Source organism: Folsomia candida, unplaced genomic scaffold, assembly GCF_002217175.1.
Source record: "Folsomia candida strain VU population unplaced genomic scaffold, ASM221717v1 Fcan01_Sc015, whole genome shotgun sequence".
In the NCBI taxonomy this organism is placed as follows: Eukaryota; Metazoa; Arthropoda; class Collembola; order Entomobryomorpha; family Isotomidae; genus Folsomia; species Folsomia candida.
The window spans coordinates 2,131,505-2,150,142 of record NW_019091207.1 but is presented as its reverse complement, the minus strand read 5'-3'; the positions used below and the strand labels follow the sequence as shown (position 1 = coordinate 2,150,142).

At 35.4% G+C, this 18,638-nt stretch overlaps 3 protein-coding genes across 6 annotated transcripts; all 3 read right to left on the bottom strand.

Annotated features, from left to right (window-relative positions):
• Positions 1-307: 307 nt before the first annotated feature.
• Positions 308-3,548, bottom strand: LOC110856312. 2 transcript variants are annotated; one of them, XM_035856907.1, is made up of 5 exons: positions 2,738-3,548; positions 2,607-2,677; positions 1,189-2,485; positions 680-813; positions 308-612 (listed from the first exon to the last, which is right to left on the bottom strand). In XM_035856907.1, the coding sequence occupies exons 3-5, from the start codon at positions 1,549-1,551 to the stop codon at positions 423-425; spliced, it is 687 nt and encodes a 228-aa protein (XP_035712800.1). In that variant the 5' UTR covers positions 1,552-2,485; positions 2,607-2,677; positions 2,738-3,548; the 3' UTR covers positions 308-422. The 2 variants fall into 2 exon arrangements, with proteins under 2 accessions (XP_035712800.1, XP_035712799.1); XM_035856906.1 differs by lacking the exons at positions 2,607-2,677; positions 2,738-3,548 and having other exon boundaries at positions 1,189-1,517; positions 2,449-2,509.
• A 128-nt stretch (positions 3,549-3,676) lies between these two features.
• LOC110856271 (sodium/potassium-transporting ATPase subunit beta) lies at positions 3,677-10,894 on the bottom strand. 3 transcript variants are annotated; one of them, XM_022104747.2, is made up of 8 exons: positions 10,690-10,894; positions 9,399-9,516; positions 7,577-7,840; positions 6,976-7,142; positions 6,791-6,863; positions 6,286-6,374; positions 6,029-6,206; positions 3,677-5,458 (listed from the first exon to the last, which is right to left on the bottom strand). In XM_022104747.2, exons 2-8 carry the CDS (start codon positions 9,493-9,495, stop codon positions 5,355-5,357), a joined length of 972 nt encoding a protein of 323 aa, XP_021960439.1. In that variant the 5' UTR covers positions 9,496-9,516; positions 10,690-10,894; the 3' UTR covers positions 3,677-5,354. The 3 variants fall into 3 exon arrangements, with proteins under 3 accessions (XP_021960439.1, XP_021960440.1, XP_021960441.1); XM_022104748.2 differs by having other exon boundaries at positions 10,696-10,894; XM_022104749.2 differs by lacking the exon at positions 10,690-10,894 and adding an exon at positions 9,842-9,978.
• A 1,092-nt stretch (positions 10,895-11,986) lies between these two features.
• LOC110856194 (DNA-directed RNA polymerase II subunit RPB11) lies at positions 11,987-13,377 on the bottom strand. The gene is made up of 4 exons (XM_022104662.2): positions 13,165-13,377; positions 12,560-12,649; positions 12,303-12,477; positions 11,987-12,227 (listed from the first exon to the last, which is right to left on the bottom strand). The coding sequence occupies exons 1-4, from the start codon at positions 13,215-13,217 to the stop codon at positions 12,192-12,194; spliced, it is 354 nt and encodes a 117-aa protein (XP_021960354.1). The 5' UTR covers positions 13,218-13,377; the 3' UTR covers positions 11,987-12,191.
• Between the last annotated feature and the right edge of the window lie 5,261 nt (positions 13,378-18,638).

The following is an 18,638-nucleotide window of genomic DNA, read 5'->3' as shown; positions in this document are numbered from 1 at the left end:
TTCAATGAAACGTGAGACGATTTTTTTTTGTTCAAAGAAATCGGATGACTAAAAATCCACCGGATTAAATTCGAAAATACAAATTTTGCCCAAATTCATATTTTTTGTATATTTGACGTGCCAAAAATTTACAGGTTTGTTTGCCATGTTTAGCCATATCCTTAACCATATTATTTATGTACATATTTCAGCTCTTTTTCATAAATGCATATCCACCATCTGATAATTACTACTTGCTTTTGTGTTACTTTTCTTCTGTGTATTTATGACGCATTGATAATAATTGTAATTTTAAATGGAAGTTTAATTAGTTTAGTTAAAAGTTTTTATTAAAAATAATTTCATAAAGGCATATGTAAATAATTTAAATAATATTCGTCAATGTCATGATAATGCATGGTAAAAGTATGACGTGAACATTTTTAGGCGGACTTCTTTTCTATGCTGGAGCGATAAGTCTCAATCCCTTTAATTACAAGATTGGTCAACTGATCAAAATCGAAATTTTTCAAAATTGCTGGCAAATTTTGAGAAATGCCTCGTCCATTGTTGTAACCATTGTTGTAACCACTGTATTGATGTCCTGTGGAGGATGTGGAGCCATAATCAGTCCTAAAAAAGATGCAGACAATAATTAGTTGTGCACTAAATTTGTAACCACTGGGAGCATAAAATTTACCATTTTCTGGCAATCAGCCACACAATTGCGACCGTAATTAAACCCGCGATGGCTGCAATTAGGACCATAATAATTGGGAAGACGGTCACTTGCGTGTTACTGTTACAATCTTGCCGTTGGGTTGGGCTCGAACCCTGGAATTTTAGAATGTTTAAGGTGGACTTATTTGGTCATAGATTTTTGATCTCACCCCGATTCAATGTCTTTAAATGGAAATTTCTAAAATAGCATCAATTTCATGAGGTTTGAGATAAATGCAACTTTGATGTAAAGTTAATTTTTCAAAAATTAATTCGCTCATTTTTCTGAAATCGATAGTTTTGTAGTATATACCAAAAATTAAGTAACTTTAATTTAAAGAATGAAAAGTTACATTTATTTCAAAACTCATTAAATTGATCTAATTTTAGAAATTTTCGTATAAAGACAATTAACGGTGGAGTGGGATTAAAAATTTATGCAACATTAAATCATCATCCAAAGTATCCATAAGTTATGTATTTACTTACGGTATTGCCATTTGGGAAAGAATATGACATCGCCGGAATTTCTTTGTTTAAGGACGATCCCATAATGGGTCTTGTACCGTAGTAGTTTTTACTTTCCCTTAATGTACCTCTGACATTTTGTCCTCCTTCCACGGCCAACTGGTCTTGAGGTTTATCCCAAATTGTCCACTTTGACTGGACAAATGGAGAACTATCAAAATTTCCATCTTGTCCTGGTGGATTTCCAACAAACGGTCTAGAATTGATAGCTCTGGAGCTGAAGAAATCAGTCCCATTCTGCTTGACCAGCGTCCCTGCAGATGATCGTCCTACCGAGAAGGTCAAAATTGCTAACCAACAGATCAAATGCTTATTAAAGGTCATTTTAAAGGTCAACTATGTATGCTGGACAAAATAGTGGTATTTTATTTAATAGATTTTGTTTATTGTTTATTTTTTGTTTTGATTTTGCTTATATTAAAATCTTTGCTTCTGACATTGAACACTGACACGGTGTGAAATCTGGCCTTGTTATTTGAAGCAGACCAGGCACACTGGGTGGTAATATTTAATTTAGCATGTGCATGTACATATGCCGCATGAAATTACTTCCGCTGTGCGGCAAAGCTTTGGATTGCAAGGAAAGTAAAATATGCATGAAACTCGCCAAGATTTATTCATGAAATTGTGGATTCAGCTCGGCACGCAACTCTCCATTTCAGGCGACACGTCGAGTTGGTCTGATTAGTGGAAAAATAAAATCTAAATATGTACGAGACGTTCAATATATTTTCATAATTTTGCAATCCTCATTCAACCGGGATTTTATTTTACAGAAGAGAAATTGCGGTCGGTTGACTGTGTCGACCTAGATAAATGGTCTCATCAATATTTAAATTTGTGGAAAAAAAGTATATACAATTTTCCTGGTGGAAAGTATTGTCCTACTAATTTCAAAAATGTGTGTATGTTTGCACGAAGTTTATTTTTGAGTCGTTGTGAAATGTGGAATGATATCGGGTTTTTACGGATAATTCAAGAAAATCAAGGGTGGCGTGGGTTTGGATATTTTTAACGTAGGATTGGATGAAAAAATTACCACTTTTCTATTCATTTCTCGGCTCTGGGAATTTAAAATTCTGGAAATTTGTTGGGACAATCGTTGCCAATTAAAAACAAAATGTACACTCCTGATTTTGACAGGGTTTAAAAGAAGAGATCTTAAGTTTAAGACGCCTTTAGAAAAATAAAAACGCAACGAAACTGGCTGAAAAAACTCACCGTCATTGCATTGATTACTCCAAACGGTACAACGAACCTGTAACATATTTATCCATTTTAAATTATAATAAAACCACTTTCTGGCGTGATTGATATTCAATCACTGATTAAAACACGGTGCATCTTACAATTTTTATTTAAAACAAATTAGAAATTACTTGAAATTTGTATGTTTAATAAATATCTAATAAAAGTCGCGACCAAGTAGCACTTCAGTGTCGAATTGATCCTAGAAAAATAAATATGATTAAGTAAAACTCTATTTATTTTCGTTATGTATTTAGCATACCGGAAATGAATGAGAATTGAGTTGTAAATCAGTTCAGAAATGTAACATCAAATTCTAAAAAAATCAAACAACATGCTTTAAGTTTTAGAAAAACAAATTATAAAAAATTGGACGTGACCTTTTTCGAAGTTTTGAGCTGTGTAACTAGAAATAATTGTAATGTGTCTGCAACGATGTAATGATTCTTTTTAGGTATTTTATCACATCACACAATGAGGCAATTTATGCAGCCCTTTTGTTTGCGTGACATGGACACCGATAATTAAAATTTTCAAGTGAATAAATCGATTAATAGTTTAAAGATATATTTGTGTCATAATTTTTTTTACGAACAATTTTTAATTATTCGAGTAAGGAATTGTTTTCGAATTTTTTAATTGGGGCTAAAATTTGAAAAGTTAAGGGATTTTGAATTTTACGTAGGACTTGATGACCCAAATCAGCACACCTTTAACCATATTTATTTAAAAATTCTGGACGACAAATTTGTAGAGAAAGTCGTTCCCAATTTAAAAAAAATATACACTCCAGATTTTGACAGTTGTTGAAGGAGGAGATCTCAAGTTTAAGAAGCCTTCTGAAAAATTGGAACTCATCAGAATTGACTGAAAAAGCTCTCCACCATTCCATTAATCAACTCACTGTTTGCAAATTTGTCAGGAAGCAGAATTTTAAAATAAATTTTCAGATAAAAAAATGATTAAAAATGTGCTGATTTTATCGAGTAATCTACGTTAAAGAATGTGAATACCATTAATGCAATGCCACTGATTTGTACATATACCAATTTTTACAGTATTTTCGAGCACATCGCCAAATATGTGCAAAAATGCTTCTTCATCTACATACATGACATGCAAACAAGTATGCATTTCATATTTACTGGCCATACCGACCGAGCTAAAACTGAATAAAAACCTATCTCTCCCCACACATCAATTTAATATTTAACAATTTTATTATATTTTTGTATTTTGTCGCAAGGTTTTTGTAATTGTTTTTTTTATCTTCCTTAAATCCATATACGCCCATACTTATCATCCAGCACAAAGCCAATCCATTCCAACAACAACGAACCTTCATATAATAACTAATTATACAGTTTTTTATGTAGTTGCTACAAATGACTGAAGAATTCCTTTTCTCATTATTACAATCTTTTCTTTTCACTACTAGATTAATTAATGAACTTTGAATTTATTTTCACGAGTAGATACACAGTTTTCTAACGAATAAACACCTTCTTTTTTACGGAAAAAACATACACAAAATTCAAATTATTATACTGAACAGAAGGTAATTATTCCCCTTAAAGTGTAGATAATTATTCTACAGGATCACTTTTTTTACTGGTAGCTCATTTAGTTATTACAGGTATTTTCTTGACCTTTTTTGCATATCGTGTAGTTACTTCTCTTAACCTTTAAATAGACGGGAGACTGGAGTTGATAAATTTCTAGGAAATGAAAAATTTGTTAACTTTACGACTCGAAAAAAAGGAATTATGTATCTTATTTAACAATGATTTTTTTTTCATACATCATCCTGACAAGCATACTTATTTATTTAAATTCTTAAGTATTTAAATGAACTTTGCATAGGTTAACTTTTTATGGTTTTATATCTTTAACTTTTTAGTGGACAAATGATTTCTCCTGGGGGAGAAAGTACTCATATATGTGTCGGGGATGCAAATTGTCTTTCCTATTTACATACATACTTGTGACAACAGAGCATTTTTTACTTATTAAATGTAAGATTTCTACAAAAAGTACTAGCAAAGGTTGAAATACACATTATCCTGATAACAATTGCACCTTTCATACATACATTTTTCTAATCACTCGGATAACGAAGAGCCGTCCTAAAATTTAATGCAGAAGAACAATTCGACCGGAAATAATACTTATTTAGTAATTCTATGCTTTATAAACAGATTAGTAGTTAATTTGCATGTCATTTCTAATCTTTTTTATTACTTATTCGGGGGCTTCCAACTTCACTTCACTTTATCCATTGTTTCCTGAGATTATTAATATGTTAAATAACTACATTCACTTTTTCTGGGTCGTTGTTTTTAAGTAATACTATTTTTGAAATTTTGAGGAATTTTGATTTTATAAAAGAAATAAAGCAGGATTTTCAGAGTAAATTAAGTTTTTTTTAAAATATGTGCATAGTTATTCTTAAGTGGTAGGATTTTTGGTCATGACAGAGAAATACGTGTTAGTTTACTTTCACTTTCATGAACTTGGGGGGGAGGGGGGGGTTAGCTATTGAAATTATGCAAATTTTACATATTTACATGTATTTAATTTATGAATTGTCTTAATACTGATAGTCGCATCTACGTAGTTAATAAAATTGGGCTGAAATTTTGCAAAACCAAAAAATAATAATCAAGCTACAAATTATGACTTTCTTTTTCGAGCAAAATATACGTACAGGGATAAAGCAAATCTATATTTATTTAGTTATTTATGTCTGAATTCTTGTGATGACTAAGATTTTAATTAATTAAAAGGGGAATTTGACGACAGTGATTTTATTGGAGTGTCAATGTCAGTGAGCGAAGGCGAACAATTGAGTTTTATTATTTGCACGGCGACGACGTTCCTTACTCAACCATCAACTCGAAATGGACTGAGCCGGTTCGAGAAGCTCGATCTGGGAAGATATTCTTTGCATAGGCTTTACATTCAATGTTGATCAGTACTCCGCCTGAAAGAGAATTTACATATTTTTTATGAGACGTTTGGATCAGTTTTTCGGGTCACTAGCAAGAAATAGCGGAAAGAAAGTGGTTTCTTGCAGGTATTTTGACCTACAAGAAATGCAAGACGCAAGAAACTCATTCCCGTTGCTCTACTTCATACGGCGCGTGGCTGGATGGCACATATTTCCTGCACTTTCTCCCAGTTTCTTGCACCTCACATTTCTTGCGTGCCTTGCTTCCCAGTGCAAGAAATGTAGAAAACCCGCAAGAAACGAAACATTACAGCAGTGTTTCAAATACAAGAAATAACGGGAAGAAAGTGGTTTCTTGCAGATACATATTTTGACCTGCAAGAAATGCATGGCACAAAAAACGACGCCCCAGCGCTATACTCATACGGCGCGTGGCTAGATGACGCGCACTTTCTCCCAGTTTCTTGCACCTCGCATTTCTTGTGTGGCTTGCTTTGCAGTGCAAGAAATGTATGTAGTAAACCCGCAAGAAACGAAACACTTTTTTGGACTGGTCAAAATTATGAGAATTATTGTGCTTTGGAAATTTAATATGTGACGTACGTGTTACACTTTCGAATTGAACCATGATGAACGGAGAGACATAGTTAGGTTGCTTCATGAATGGGAAGTAGAAAGATTGAATTGCTTGCATCGGAGCGTACGAGATTTTCCCCATGTTTTCCCTGTCGGCAGGGTTTTCTCCGTCGCAATTGATCCACACACTTTTCGCTACGTCTTCCTACATTGGCCAGGAGTAATAATAATTTTAGAAAAATTCTTACTCGAGAAATTATGTACATAAATTGTGAGGAATGTACCTTTGCTGCTTCAGTGTTAACTTCCTGAAGCTTCTTTTCAATCGCTGTCTTCAGAATCTTGGGGAACTTTGCGTCACTGTTGGCTTTGTCTGGTGGAAATACAATCGTTTAAAGTACGACTCGGCACATTAACAACGGAGATCCCCGAGCGTATGCTCTCCGATTTTGGTGAAATTAGTGTCAATCGACCACAAAATTTAATTAGTATGAAATTTGCAAACGACAGCTCATGTTTTGCGCAGATATTTGCATCCGAAGAGGATAAAACGCGCCTTAAAGTCGACAAATTTTACACTTTCCAAATTTACTGCGCGTTTTCTCCTCTTCGGATGCGAATATCTCTGCCAAACGTGAACATTGGGAGATCTTGTCTTTTGCAAATTTCGTATTAGCTAATTATAATTGTGATAAGTTGACATTAATTTGCTCAAAATCGGAGAGCATACGCTGAGAGACCTCCATTCTCAGTTAGTTAGGATTGGAATATTGATATGCATAAATTTACCATCGATGGCTTTCTTAAACTCGGCCTCAGAAAATCTCGCAGGGCCGAAAGGTTCCGGTTTCCAGCCGTATATCTGCCAAACAAGGAATCAATAATAAATGCGTGACTCGTGCATATGTACCGATGGAAAGGCTAATGAATAAATTAGTAGGTGAGCGAGGAATGTATTGTATTGTTGTCCGTACCCTATTGAGTTTGATTAGAACACAGGGACTGCCGTCTTTGTAGCCAAAGTCCGTGGCTACGGTACAATTGCCGAACTTTTTCTCATCGACAATCACTTGACAGGCTTCCTTATCGCTGGCTTTGTCCGCTCCGAAATCACAATTCTTTCCTGCTGTCTTTCTTGCCTCTGGAATAAGTTAGGTGATAAATTCAATAAAGTTGTATGTACTTATTTTTTGCATAAAGTGATAATCGATGAATCGTCATCGTTAAAATCAGCACATTTTTAATCATTTCTCGGTTCTGGAAATTTATTATTTTAAAATTCCGGACGACGAATTTGTAGAGCAGGGAATTTTTAAAAAATATGCACTCCAGATTTTGACCGTTTTTTGAAGAAGATCTCAGGTTTAAGAAACCTTATGAAAAATTTGAACTCGTCGAAACTAGCTCAAAAAACTCACCGATATTCAATTAATGAAGTTACTGACTACAAAATTGCCGTTCAGAATTTTAAAATAATAAGTTCCCAGAGCCGAAAAATGATTAAAAATGTCCTGATTTTGACGATTTTTGTAGAGATAAGGCATCAATTCTTATGATAAGCAATGATTCTCCTACCTTCGACGTATGACTTTAATTGTTCGGACCAAAATTTGAAGTCGTCACGATCCCCTCGTTTGAACCAGATGAGGGTGGAGTCGACATTCTTGTCCTGATCGGGTTGGGGTCGAAATCCGACGCCTGGATTGGATCCAATCAAGCTATCGCCTAGCTGGTACTTGGGTTTATTGATGTCCAGCGTTTGATAGAAGATGTAGAGCATCAGGCCGAAGAAGGCGGCCAGACCGGCGTAGAAAATGATGTAGAAGACAATGATTTTCACTGGGAGGGAGGAATAAGAAAGTTTTAGGACAATTTGTTTAATGGTGTGTACGACGTCTGATGGATTTCATGATGGAAAAAATGATTCACTATCAGAGGGCGGATATGCATTTAAGAAAAATCGCTGAAATACGTATGCATGAAATAATTACGAAACAAATGCAGAACTATTTGCAAAATGTGTACAAAAACGAATTTTTGCAAAATTTGTATATCCGAATGTAAATATGTAATCCTCTGGACTTTTTGTGGTGTGTGGTGGAATTTCTTTGAGCAAAAAAAAATTCGTCTCACATCGTTGAAATATTTACAAAATAGATGTATTTTTTTAAAATGTAAAAGATTTACGTGTTTTTTGAATTTATGTCTCAAAAAACCTAGAAATATTTGACAATACGTGGAAATATTTTGATTTTTTAAAAATCTATAAGAGTTAGGGGACACACCCACAGAGTTTGACCGTCGGTCGTCATCATAGTATAAAGTTGAAAATAATTACATACATATCCGCCCTCTAGTCATTAATTAAATCTTTTGATTTCGTTAATTGCTAGCAAGAATTTACTGAACAAGCCAATCTTTCATAATGCACATAAAGTGGATACATATGTACTTAAATATATCTGCACTTTGAAGGTGGATGAATATTAGATTAAAGAAAAACCCGGGTATATCTTAACGGTAACGTCACTATGAAGCATTTTTTTTTCGTATAACGCGACTATTTTCATCCTCTGACATTCTCAAGTTTATTTTTATCTAGTGGAACCACATGTGAATGAGTTACTTCATTATTTGCTAAATGTATGTATCTCTCTTTCTTTGATGATGCACTGTTATCCGGCTTTTTCTATGTCCACGGAGAGAAATAAAAGTATGGCTTCACCTTTTTCTCATGATAAGTGTGCAACCTCTAACAATGGAGGGGGCGCAACGTGTATGCTCTCTAATTTTGACCAAATTAGTGTCAAGTAATCAGAAATTTAAAATTTAATGAATATGAAGTTTGCAAAGGGCACGATCTCCCAATGAGCAAATTTGGCAGAGATATTTCCATCCGAAGAAGAGAAAACGCGTGCTAAAGTTGACAAATTTTGCACTTTGCAAATTTACTACGCGTTGCAGCGTTTCGTTTCTTACAGGTTTGCTACATTTCTTGCACTCATGAAACGCAAGAAATGCGAGGTGCAAGAAATTGGGAGAAAGTGCAAGAAATATGCGCCATCCAGCCATATGAAGAATAGCGGCGGGGCGTGGTTTTTTATTGAGCCGTGCATTTCTTGCAGGTCAAAATACCTACAAAATACCACTTTTTTGCTTTTATTTCTTCCAATTGGTTACTTGCACCCGAACACTGTTTTCGCCTCTCCGGATGCAAATATCTCTGCCATTGAGGGATCCTGTCTTTTGCTACTTTCATATTGATTAAATTTGTAATCGATTGACACTAGTTTGCTCAAAATCGGACGCCATACACTGGGAGACCTCCATTATAAGTTCCCCTTAAATTTCTTTGTCCATAAAAAATATGTATTGGTTAAGAAAAAGTTCCACTTACGCCATGACATTCCCGTTCGTCCGAGAACCTCCCCGGTGTCGCTGTTGTAGAGAAACTTCATGAATCCCCCGTCATTATTTCCTTTCTTGTCCGACATCTTGGCTGAGGAACGTCACGTCTGAAAGGAGAAAATTGCACTTATGATTGCAGACAAGTAATTCAATGAAGAATGAAGCACCGTTCCTGCAATGAGATTCAATTCTATTGCAGGTTTGGTTTCATCTAGTTCTGCACTAATTACACTGACCGACCGGAAAGAATAATGTGATGAAGTCATTAGTAAATGCAGGCGTGCCATTTAAATAGCACGCACTGGACATGAGATTTTGTCTCGCTAATGATGCTTGAGATTAATCACGTGTGAATTTATTTAGAGTGCAATGACGACGTAAATGTCAACCCATGACGATGATGATGACACGGTTTTTTTCTTGTGGTACTACCTTTTCTTCTCGAATAATATCCAGTAGCCAACACCCCTAAAATTTCGTCTCGTGTCCAGACAAGTTTGCCAATAAGTAAAAGTTTGTAGGTATTACAAACCTATAATTTTAGATGATTGAGAGGAGAAAGTTTGCTCTATTTCTGTTCAATGGAAAGAAGGGAATGGTCCTATCTAGATAGTGGCTGCATTATTATGCATATATCAAAATGAAATTACCATGCAAAACTGGAATGAACTAATATAAACGTAAGGGTATTTAAATGATGATTTGTCTCTGACCTAACTTTGCCAATGTTAATTAAATGATGAAAAATGGTAAATTATTAGATGACGTATTAATGAGCCAATAACTAATGAAGTTCATTAAGAAACGACGACGCAACTCTTGGACAAAATTCTGCATGTACATGTTCTCAGAATTTAAAATAATTGAATTATTCATGGACATATGTATGAATGATCGAAATCGTACGAAATGTTCGGAACAATGTGCCAATACTGCAGAAGCAATATTATTTTTAGGTATGAATTTCTTGATCGCAGAGATTTGTAGTTTTAAAGTTTTTCATTTTCAGCTACGTTTATCTACATATTTTGTCATGATGATTATATAAATGGCCACGCCACGCGAGGACAAAGGAATCAGAAATGATGGGCTTATTATAATCCCACAAATTCATTAAATATTCCAAGAATTTCCTAGACAGAAAATTATCCTAATGATAACTCTGGTAATGGTTGAGGGAAGGTAATTGGCTAATATATATTCGCCTCTAAAGAGCAATTAGGTGTTTATGAAATGGTTATAAATTATTAAATGCCGTGACAAAAAAAGTTTATACTTACGCGTACTTGGCTTATCGTTAAGTAGGTTGGAGTTGGAGTGAGTTGAAAATTTGTTGCAAGCAACTATTTATGAACACTGAAAGAATTTCGAGAAGAATATTTTAATCACTTTTGGACTAAACCAGTTATTAGAAAATAATGTCCGGGTTGAAAGTGAGGAACCACACCACACCACACTCTACTCTGGCAGATCAATAAAGGCGAGTAATGCAGGCCGTACGTAGAAATGTATAATCGCCAAAGTTCACTATATAAGCCAAAGAGTCAGATATCCGAAATACGGCTTGAGACAGGCAGACATCCGATGGTTTCGAGCAGTAGGAAAAAAAGGGGGCCTTTCGGTCAGGACGTGGTCGTTTTGGTGGTCCTCTTCTTTTCATAGGGAAACCTTGAGAATAAAATGCAAATTTATAAAGTTGTCATAAAACCTTGCGAATATTTGCATATTAGAAATTTGCAACTATCTCACGAAAATAACGGGTTTTGGCGTCACGTTCTCCGCGAAGAGTCCATGGTTCGTCCGAGAAATTGGCGAAAGCTCGTGACGTTGAGGTTAGAGGAGATATATGTGGAAGGAGTGGTGGTGTTCTTTCCCTGCGCCGAGGAGAGTACGGGTTTTCCGGCAGTGGAGTTGAGGTGGGAGAATTCTTCCGAATAAAATACCCGGATCCGGGCGGTGTCCTTTTTAATGTGGGCCATATATATATGTATGTGTATGTATATATACATGTACCAACTTTGGTATGTATGCATATATATTTTTTTTAGGTATATAACATTTTAGATATTCTCATGAAAAAAGGTGTGCAGATAATGTATGGCTGGAATGAAACATAAAATTTAAAATGCAATGCTTCAGTGACTCATATTGGAGGTTGCAGAGCGTATGCTGTCCGATTTTGAACAAATTGAAGCCAATCGATAAAAAAATTAATGAGTATGAAAGCAGAACGATTTCTTAATGGTCAGATTTGGCAGAGATATTTGCATCCGAAGAAGAGAAAATCCTTAGTAAATTTGGACGGGGTAAAATTTGTCAAACTTAGGACGCATTTTCTCCTCTTTGGATCCAAATATCTTTGTCAAACTTTAGCATTGGGAGATCGTGTCGTTTAGTAATTTCATATGAATTAAATTTATGATCAATTGACACTAAATTACTGAAAATTGAAGATAATACACTGGGAGACCTCCATTTTCAATGGGTCATAACTCTTTCATGCTTTCATGCAAAATATAAGCTAGCGACTTGTGTGCCCTGTTTGCTAGGAATGTACAAAATTATTTTTCCATAATATACACCTTGTATGAAAATTTATACAATCAATTATCAGATTTACGCGCGATGTTTCTTTCATATCATTATTATCATATATTATAAACGTATTACAAAATTGTATAATATTTGCCCTGGTTGAAAGTTGAAATATTTATATAATTAATAAACGCCAGACCAAATAATCAGAATAAATTGAAGACATCTGAAAGTCGGCCATGCAACTTTAGTCGATCCCCTCTTGTTTTTCCTTAATGGCATCCTGCAATACAAGACGATTAAAAAAATAATTCGTGTCATCATTCATATAAATCTCCTTGTTATTTAAATACTGTACCCTAAATCGTTCTTCCAAAAGGGACAACTCTGAGATCAAGTCCGTGATAGCGTTTTTTAGAGCATCTTGAGGCGTGTAGTCGGCCGTTGTTTGAACTCGGATAAGGATTTTGGGATCCAGGGGGTGCGGCTGCTTGTATCCGGCAAATAGGACGTGAGGGTCCTTCAACAACTGCCTGTAAAATACACAATAAATAATTATTAATCACTTTTGTTAAATGTAATCAACAACGATTGTTCGTTTAATTGAATATATACATTCTGATCATGTTTCCCAAAGTGTGGTCCTCCTTATTGATCGTAAATATTGCTGCATTTGGAACTTTCGTGTCTAATTCTACCAAGATTCTGAAATGTACAGAAAGAAATTAAAAGTCAATGAAAGATACACACGGGATAGACAGAAATACTAGGAGTACGGCATGTAAATACTATAATTTGAAGGGGTGGGGAAAATTCTTGTCAAAATTTAAAATTTTGACTCAAAATGCAGTATTTTGTTGAGCCCCGTTTTTCCAAGCGTTTGGATTTCCATTCCAGGGCTGTTACACCCACAAAAACACGATAATCTGCAGCAGTCACACGAAAATAAAGGTATTGTAAATACATTAAGTTTTTACCACTGTCAAAATACGTTATTCTTACGAAATCGTGAAATCAATGTATTTTTCCAGTGATAAAAAGTTAATTTCTTCACAAACCCTGAATTTTCCTAAGACTTCTACCTTCTCCACGTAAATTCTGGTCTTTTTGTGGGTGTGCCAGCCCTGGACGTCCAAACCTTTTTTCCGACCTCTGGATAATTTGTAATTCAGCCAATAATTGGTAATTATGAACGATTTGTTTTGTATCTATTTACTTACTTTTTCTCTCCTTCGTACAACACGAAGGATTCAAAGGTGGGGGGTGCGTTCATTTCGACGCACTAGATGAACGCAAACTTGGCTTAACTTCGAAATGGTCAAAGGGAACGATTAATAGTTAAAAATAATTATGTTGTTGGATGAAATTGATTCTGATATTTGGGACAACTTCTTCTTGAGTAAGAAATGCCGTGCAAAATGAGTCCCGGTCCAAATGAGGCAAGTTGAAATTCTCAACTTGACATGACAACGTGAAATACATTGTCTCAAATTGCAATTTTTTTGCATGTCATGCAAATTTCAACATTTGCAAACAATTCTGCCCCGGATGTGATGGAGTTCTATTTTGAACACTTTTGGACATTGTGCAAGTCCAAAATCCGTGTCCAAAACTGGTTAAAACAAGTTTTGTACGTTTTTTTTTGCACAGTAATTAAAACTTCAGGTTGCAATATTTCCATTAAAATTAAATGCATGCGTCCTTTTGCTTGCACGAGAAAAATTGCGAAATCCAGACTCAATCGTATCCAGAATTTTTCTTGTCCAGCCTACGCTCAGATTCCATTTCGACAAAAGTGTCACATAATTCTTTCTTAGCGTTTCTCGTGCAAGTAAACTCTGTTTCACCTTACATGGTATTACCGCCACAGGTAAGGAACATGAGAATCCCATGTTATTTTCGTGTGGCGGTAATACCATGTAAGGTGAAACAGAGTTTAATAACCACGTGCAAGAAATGACTGCAAGAAAGTGGTTTTTATTTAACGGATGAATATTTTGACCTGGGAGAAATGCAAGGCGCAAGAACACTTTCTAAATAATTTTGAAAGTCTAAAATGTCCAAAATCCTCCAATGTTGGAGAATGAGGCAAAATTCTACAAGTTATTTTTTTATGAACGACTTTTTTGCCAATCAATGCACAGATATGTAATCTCCCCTTAATTTTAAACATTTTGGTCGGTCTGTAACACCACGAAATTTGGACAAATTTCTTTTTTAACATAGATATTTTTTTTACTTGAGAAATTTAAAATTTTTCTAAACCATGTCGTATTACAGATCAAAATGAATAGGAGATTACACAAACGTTAACGGATTGTTGAAAAATTCAATAATGAAGGTGTAAAATTTAGTGATTTCTCGGCTCAGGGAATTTATTTAAAATTCTGGACGATAATATATCAAGTGGTTACCAATTTTCTAAAAATATGTACTCCAGATTTTGAAAGTTTTTGAAGGGGGGGGGATGAAATTTTAAAAATAAATTCTCAGAGCCGAGTAATCATTAAAAATGCATTATAATTTTGACGATTTTGGTCATGTGTAAATTCGTGGAAATATTTCTACTGGAATGTCATAGTCATACATATCTATGTATGAATGTAGTATGCAGATGCAGGTGTAAGGGTGTTTATATATTTAGATCAGAATTGTATTTGCACATGTACTTTATATTTTCGTAATTTTATGCCTTATTGAGTAGTTACTGTATGACATTTATGTACATATTTCTTTGTTGAAGTATTTAATGAAAATTATGCGTATGCAATCCACCTCGACGTGTGCAATGTAAAAGTTGTTTACTTTGAAAACTTACAAGTTTATTCTTGTTATGCGGATTGTTACTAAATATTTACAAAATGTCAAAACAGATAAATAAAATATTTACAAAATTCATAACCTATGAAAATAATAACTAAATTATAGCGCAAGTCAAAAAATAAAATAATTGCGAAAAATTAATACGATTATCACGAAATTTTGTATGTATTTTGTATATCTGTCAGATATACAAAATACATACAAAATTCCTAACCTATGGAGCTAACATGTTTAATAATTCAATTATGTCGTAAGTAAAAAATAAAATAAAATAAATAAACAAAAATACGAAAAGAATATTACGCAATTCTCATAAATTCCAACTACTTATCACATACAAGAAACTCCTCGATTATCAAAATCTATTTAAATTATACATCCAAAATGATACCAAAAAACCAACATGATTGCTACTGTAAACGACAAAAATCTATTAACCAACTATTTAATACTCGCAATGACTAAAATTTGAATAAGGCATCAAACTCTCGCTAATTTTCCACTGGGCCAATTTGTCATCCAAGAGCTGGCGACACATTTCCGTCTCTTCGAGGTCCTCCTGAAATAGATTAGTGTGAAGTTGGCCTCTCCTTTTTTTTTTTTTTGTTTGGATGAAGTTAGCCGACTAAGCCGAATTTATCCGAAAACTTGGACTTACCGCCCATAAATCCCGCCAATTTGGGGCAACGTGAGATTCGCTCCCCACAGCTCCAGAACTGTTGAAATTCAAACTTGTTGCCTTCCCGCCCCATTTTAAGGGGTAATTTGAGATTCGGTCTCATTTGGCTATTATCGAGCCAATTAAGTGTTATGAACACGTAATCAATACTTTCTCGGTTCTAGAACACGATATTCAACTAGTGAAGCCAGGACGAAACCACAGCTCAATATGCACATACGCACGTGCATATACAAATGTAATTATTACTATTATTTCAACTTTGCCTAGTATTTACATACACACTACTTTTGTCATACAAGAACTGCACTCACACCAATACTAAAGCAACAAGCAAGCTGCCAGTTTATTAAAAAATTAAACTAAATTTTTGATTTAATCAACGTAGCAACCCTATGGTTTAAGCATACAAAATCGAATGAAATACTCAATTTTTAACGAAAACACATGACTTGTATCATAAGAAAACCGTATTTCGGATTTTGATTGCACGAAAACGGGAAAGGGTTTTGGGCTCGGAATATTCTTATTTTGTAGCCATGACCCTGTGCTACCCAACGTATACTGCGGTTACTCATGCACCACTCAGATAAGAACGAAAAAATTCGGGTAAACTCCGACTTTTCCATTTTTACCATACGAAACCCGAATTTCGGATTTTAATTGCTCGAAAACGGGAAAGGCTTTTGGGCTCGGAATACCCTTATTTTGTAGCCATGACCCTGTGCTACCCAACGTATACTGCGGTTACTCATGCACCACTCAGATAAGAACGAAAAATTCGGGTAAACTCCGACTTTTCAATTTTTACCATACGAAACCCGAATTTCGGATTTTAATTGCTCGAAAACGGGCAAGGGTTTTGGGCTCGGAATACCCTTATTTTGTAGCCATGACCCTGTGCTACCCAACGTATACTGCGGTTACTCATGCACCACTCAGATAAGAACGAAAAATTCGGGTAAACTCCGACTTTTCAATTTTTACCATACGAAACCCGAATTTCGGATTTTAATTGCTCGAAAATGGGAAAGGGTTTTGGGCTCGGAATACCCTTATTTTGTAGCCATGACCCTGTGCTACCCAACGTATACTGCGGTTACTCATGCACCTCTCAGATAAGAACGAAAAATTCGGGTAAACCCCGACTTTTCCATAAGTTGCAAGAACAAGTAACCCGAACTTCGGATTTTAATTGCTCGAAAACGGGAAAGGGTTTTGGGCTCGCAATACCCTTATTTTGTAGCCATGACCCTGTGCTACCCAACGTATACTGCGGTTACTCATGTACCACTCAGATAAGAACGAAAAATTCGGGTAAACTCCGACTTTTCCATTTTTACAATACGAAACCCGAATTTCGGATTTTCATTGCTCGGAAACTGGCGAAGCTTTTGAACTGGGAATACTCGCATTTTGTACCTACGGCCTAGTGCTACCGAACGTGTATGGTGGCTACTCATTCACCGCTCAGATAAGAGGGAAAGAATTCGGGTAAAATCCGACTTTTCCCTAAGTTGGAAGCATAAGAAAACCGGATTTCGGATTTTAATTGCTCGAAAACGGGCGAAGCTTTCAATCTCGGAATACCCGTATTTTGTACCTACGGCCTAGTGCTACCAAACATATGTCGTGGCTACCCATGCACTACTAAGATAAGAGAGAGAAAATTCGGGTAATATCCGACTTTTCCTTAATTTGGAAACCTGAGAAAACCGAATTTCGGATTTTAATTGCTCGAAAACGCGTGAGGCTCTTAGGCTCGGAATACCCTTACTTAGAAGCTATGCCCCTGTGCTAGCAAACCTACATGGTGGCTACTCATGCACCACTCAGATAAGCGGGAAAAAATTGGTGTAATATTCGAATTTTCCGTAAGCTGGGAACCTGTGATAGCCTAATTTCGAATTTTGGTGTATATAGACTTTCTGATACATGGAGATTTAGTTTTATAAGGTTTTACTTTTGGTTTTGTAAGGTGTAATAAGGTGTAATGTGCGGTTTATCGTCTTTGGGTGCATTCATCACCTTAGCATTGACAGCTAGTGCCTTATCAAATTTTATGTTTATGAAAGTTGTGAGGGATTGACAGTAATTGACACTCTTTTGGTCACAATATGAATGTAAACCCGCTCTAGGACCTCTTGTGTTAAAAGCTACATCTCCAAGCGGAGTGAACTTGCATAAATTTCAAATGTGATGTAATTTGTATGAAAATTATTTATGTTCATAGCTCCAACTGCCAAGATTTAGTTAGCTATTAAAACATCAATTTCTAGCCCTTTATCTATGTAAATCCCAAAATGTATTTGATATAATTTTGACCATGCTGTCAGAATCAACGCCGTAGGAATCACGAAGGTTTTAGGATGATCTCACTTTCAGGATTATAGTACATCACGACATAACTTAAGGCAGGGTAAAATAGGTCATTATGTGCGTATACATACAGTCAATGGAAAAAGTATTGGCAACACCCACGCAAGCTAAATAAAATTGGTTATAACTTTGCCATGCGTTATCAAATTGGCATGAAACTTTGAACACATTTGATAAATCTAATGTAGTGTTTATAATCGTGTTTCCGATTTAAATCTTGTAAACATAACGCAATCCAAATTTTGACCCTAACTAGTCAGGTACGAACCTGCAAAAAGTATTGGCAACATGTGGCTAAATTAGTTACTCGACACAATTTTCTTAACCATCTTCCACATTTCGTTACGGTAAGGTAATTAGGTGACAAAATATAACGTTAGCGACATTTTAAGTCTACAGTTGTGTTGTCTGGAGCCAAAATTGCGGCACTAAACCAGCTGTATTTGGCGCGGCGAGAAATATTCATGCCTCTTCTATAAAAATGCTTTGTTATCGAAAAATCAAAGAGAAAACATACTTTTCCATATTCACTATTGAAAACGTAGCAAAGAAATATAAAATGACGATCTCAGTTTCTACTTTTCGACGATGCGGAGGAAAAAGGTCACCTACGCCCAAAATCTACTGATGAATCAAGCAACAAATCACTCGAGATCGGAAGATTTTAGCCCCCAAATCCATGTTGAATTTCAGTACCAACTGTGGGGCAAACATATCATTCAATTTGGTGTTCACTAAAAAATTATGCCTTAGGGTTTCAGGCTCCAGTAGCCCGACCGACGAGAGAGTCCCAAAAGCGAACCACCTCAATAA

Coding starts and splice junctions, on each gene's coding strand:
- LOC110856312 (XM_035856906.1), bottom strand. CDS start 2,494: ATGTTACAGGTTCGTTGTACCGTTTGGAGTAATCAATGCAATGACG. Junction 1,518..2,448: donor GAGTAATCAATGCAATGACG/GTGAGTTTTTTC, acceptor TCTGTTGGTTAG/CAATTTTGACCTTCTCGGTA. Junction 613..679: donor TGGCTGATTGCCAGAAAATG/GTAAATTTTATG, acceptor CATCTTTTTTAG/GACTGATTATGGCTCCACAT.
- LOC110856271 (XM_022104747.2), bottom strand. CDS start 9,495: ATGTCGGACAAGAAAGGAAATAATGACGGGGGATTCATGAAGTTTCTC. Junction 7,841..9,398: donor ACGAACGGGAATGTCATGGC/GTAAGTGGAACT, acceptor CCTCCCTCCCAG/TGAAAATCATTGTCTTCTAC. Junction 5,459..6,028: donor TCAATTCGAAAGTGTAACAC/GTACGTCACATA, acceptor ATTCTCTTTCAG/GCGGAGTACTGATCAACATT.
- LOC110856194 (XM_022104662.2), bottom strand. CDS start 13,217: ATGAACGCACCCCCCACCTTTGAATCCTTCGTGTTGTACGAAGGAGAG. Junction 12,478..12,559: donor TTGGGAAACATGATCAGAAT/GTATATATTCAA, acceptor TGTATTTTACAG/GCAGTTGTTGAAGGACCCTC. Junction 12,228..12,302: donor TTTTGGAAGAACGATTTAGG/GTACAGTATTTA, acceptor CTTGTATTGCAG/GATGCCATTAAGGAAAAACA.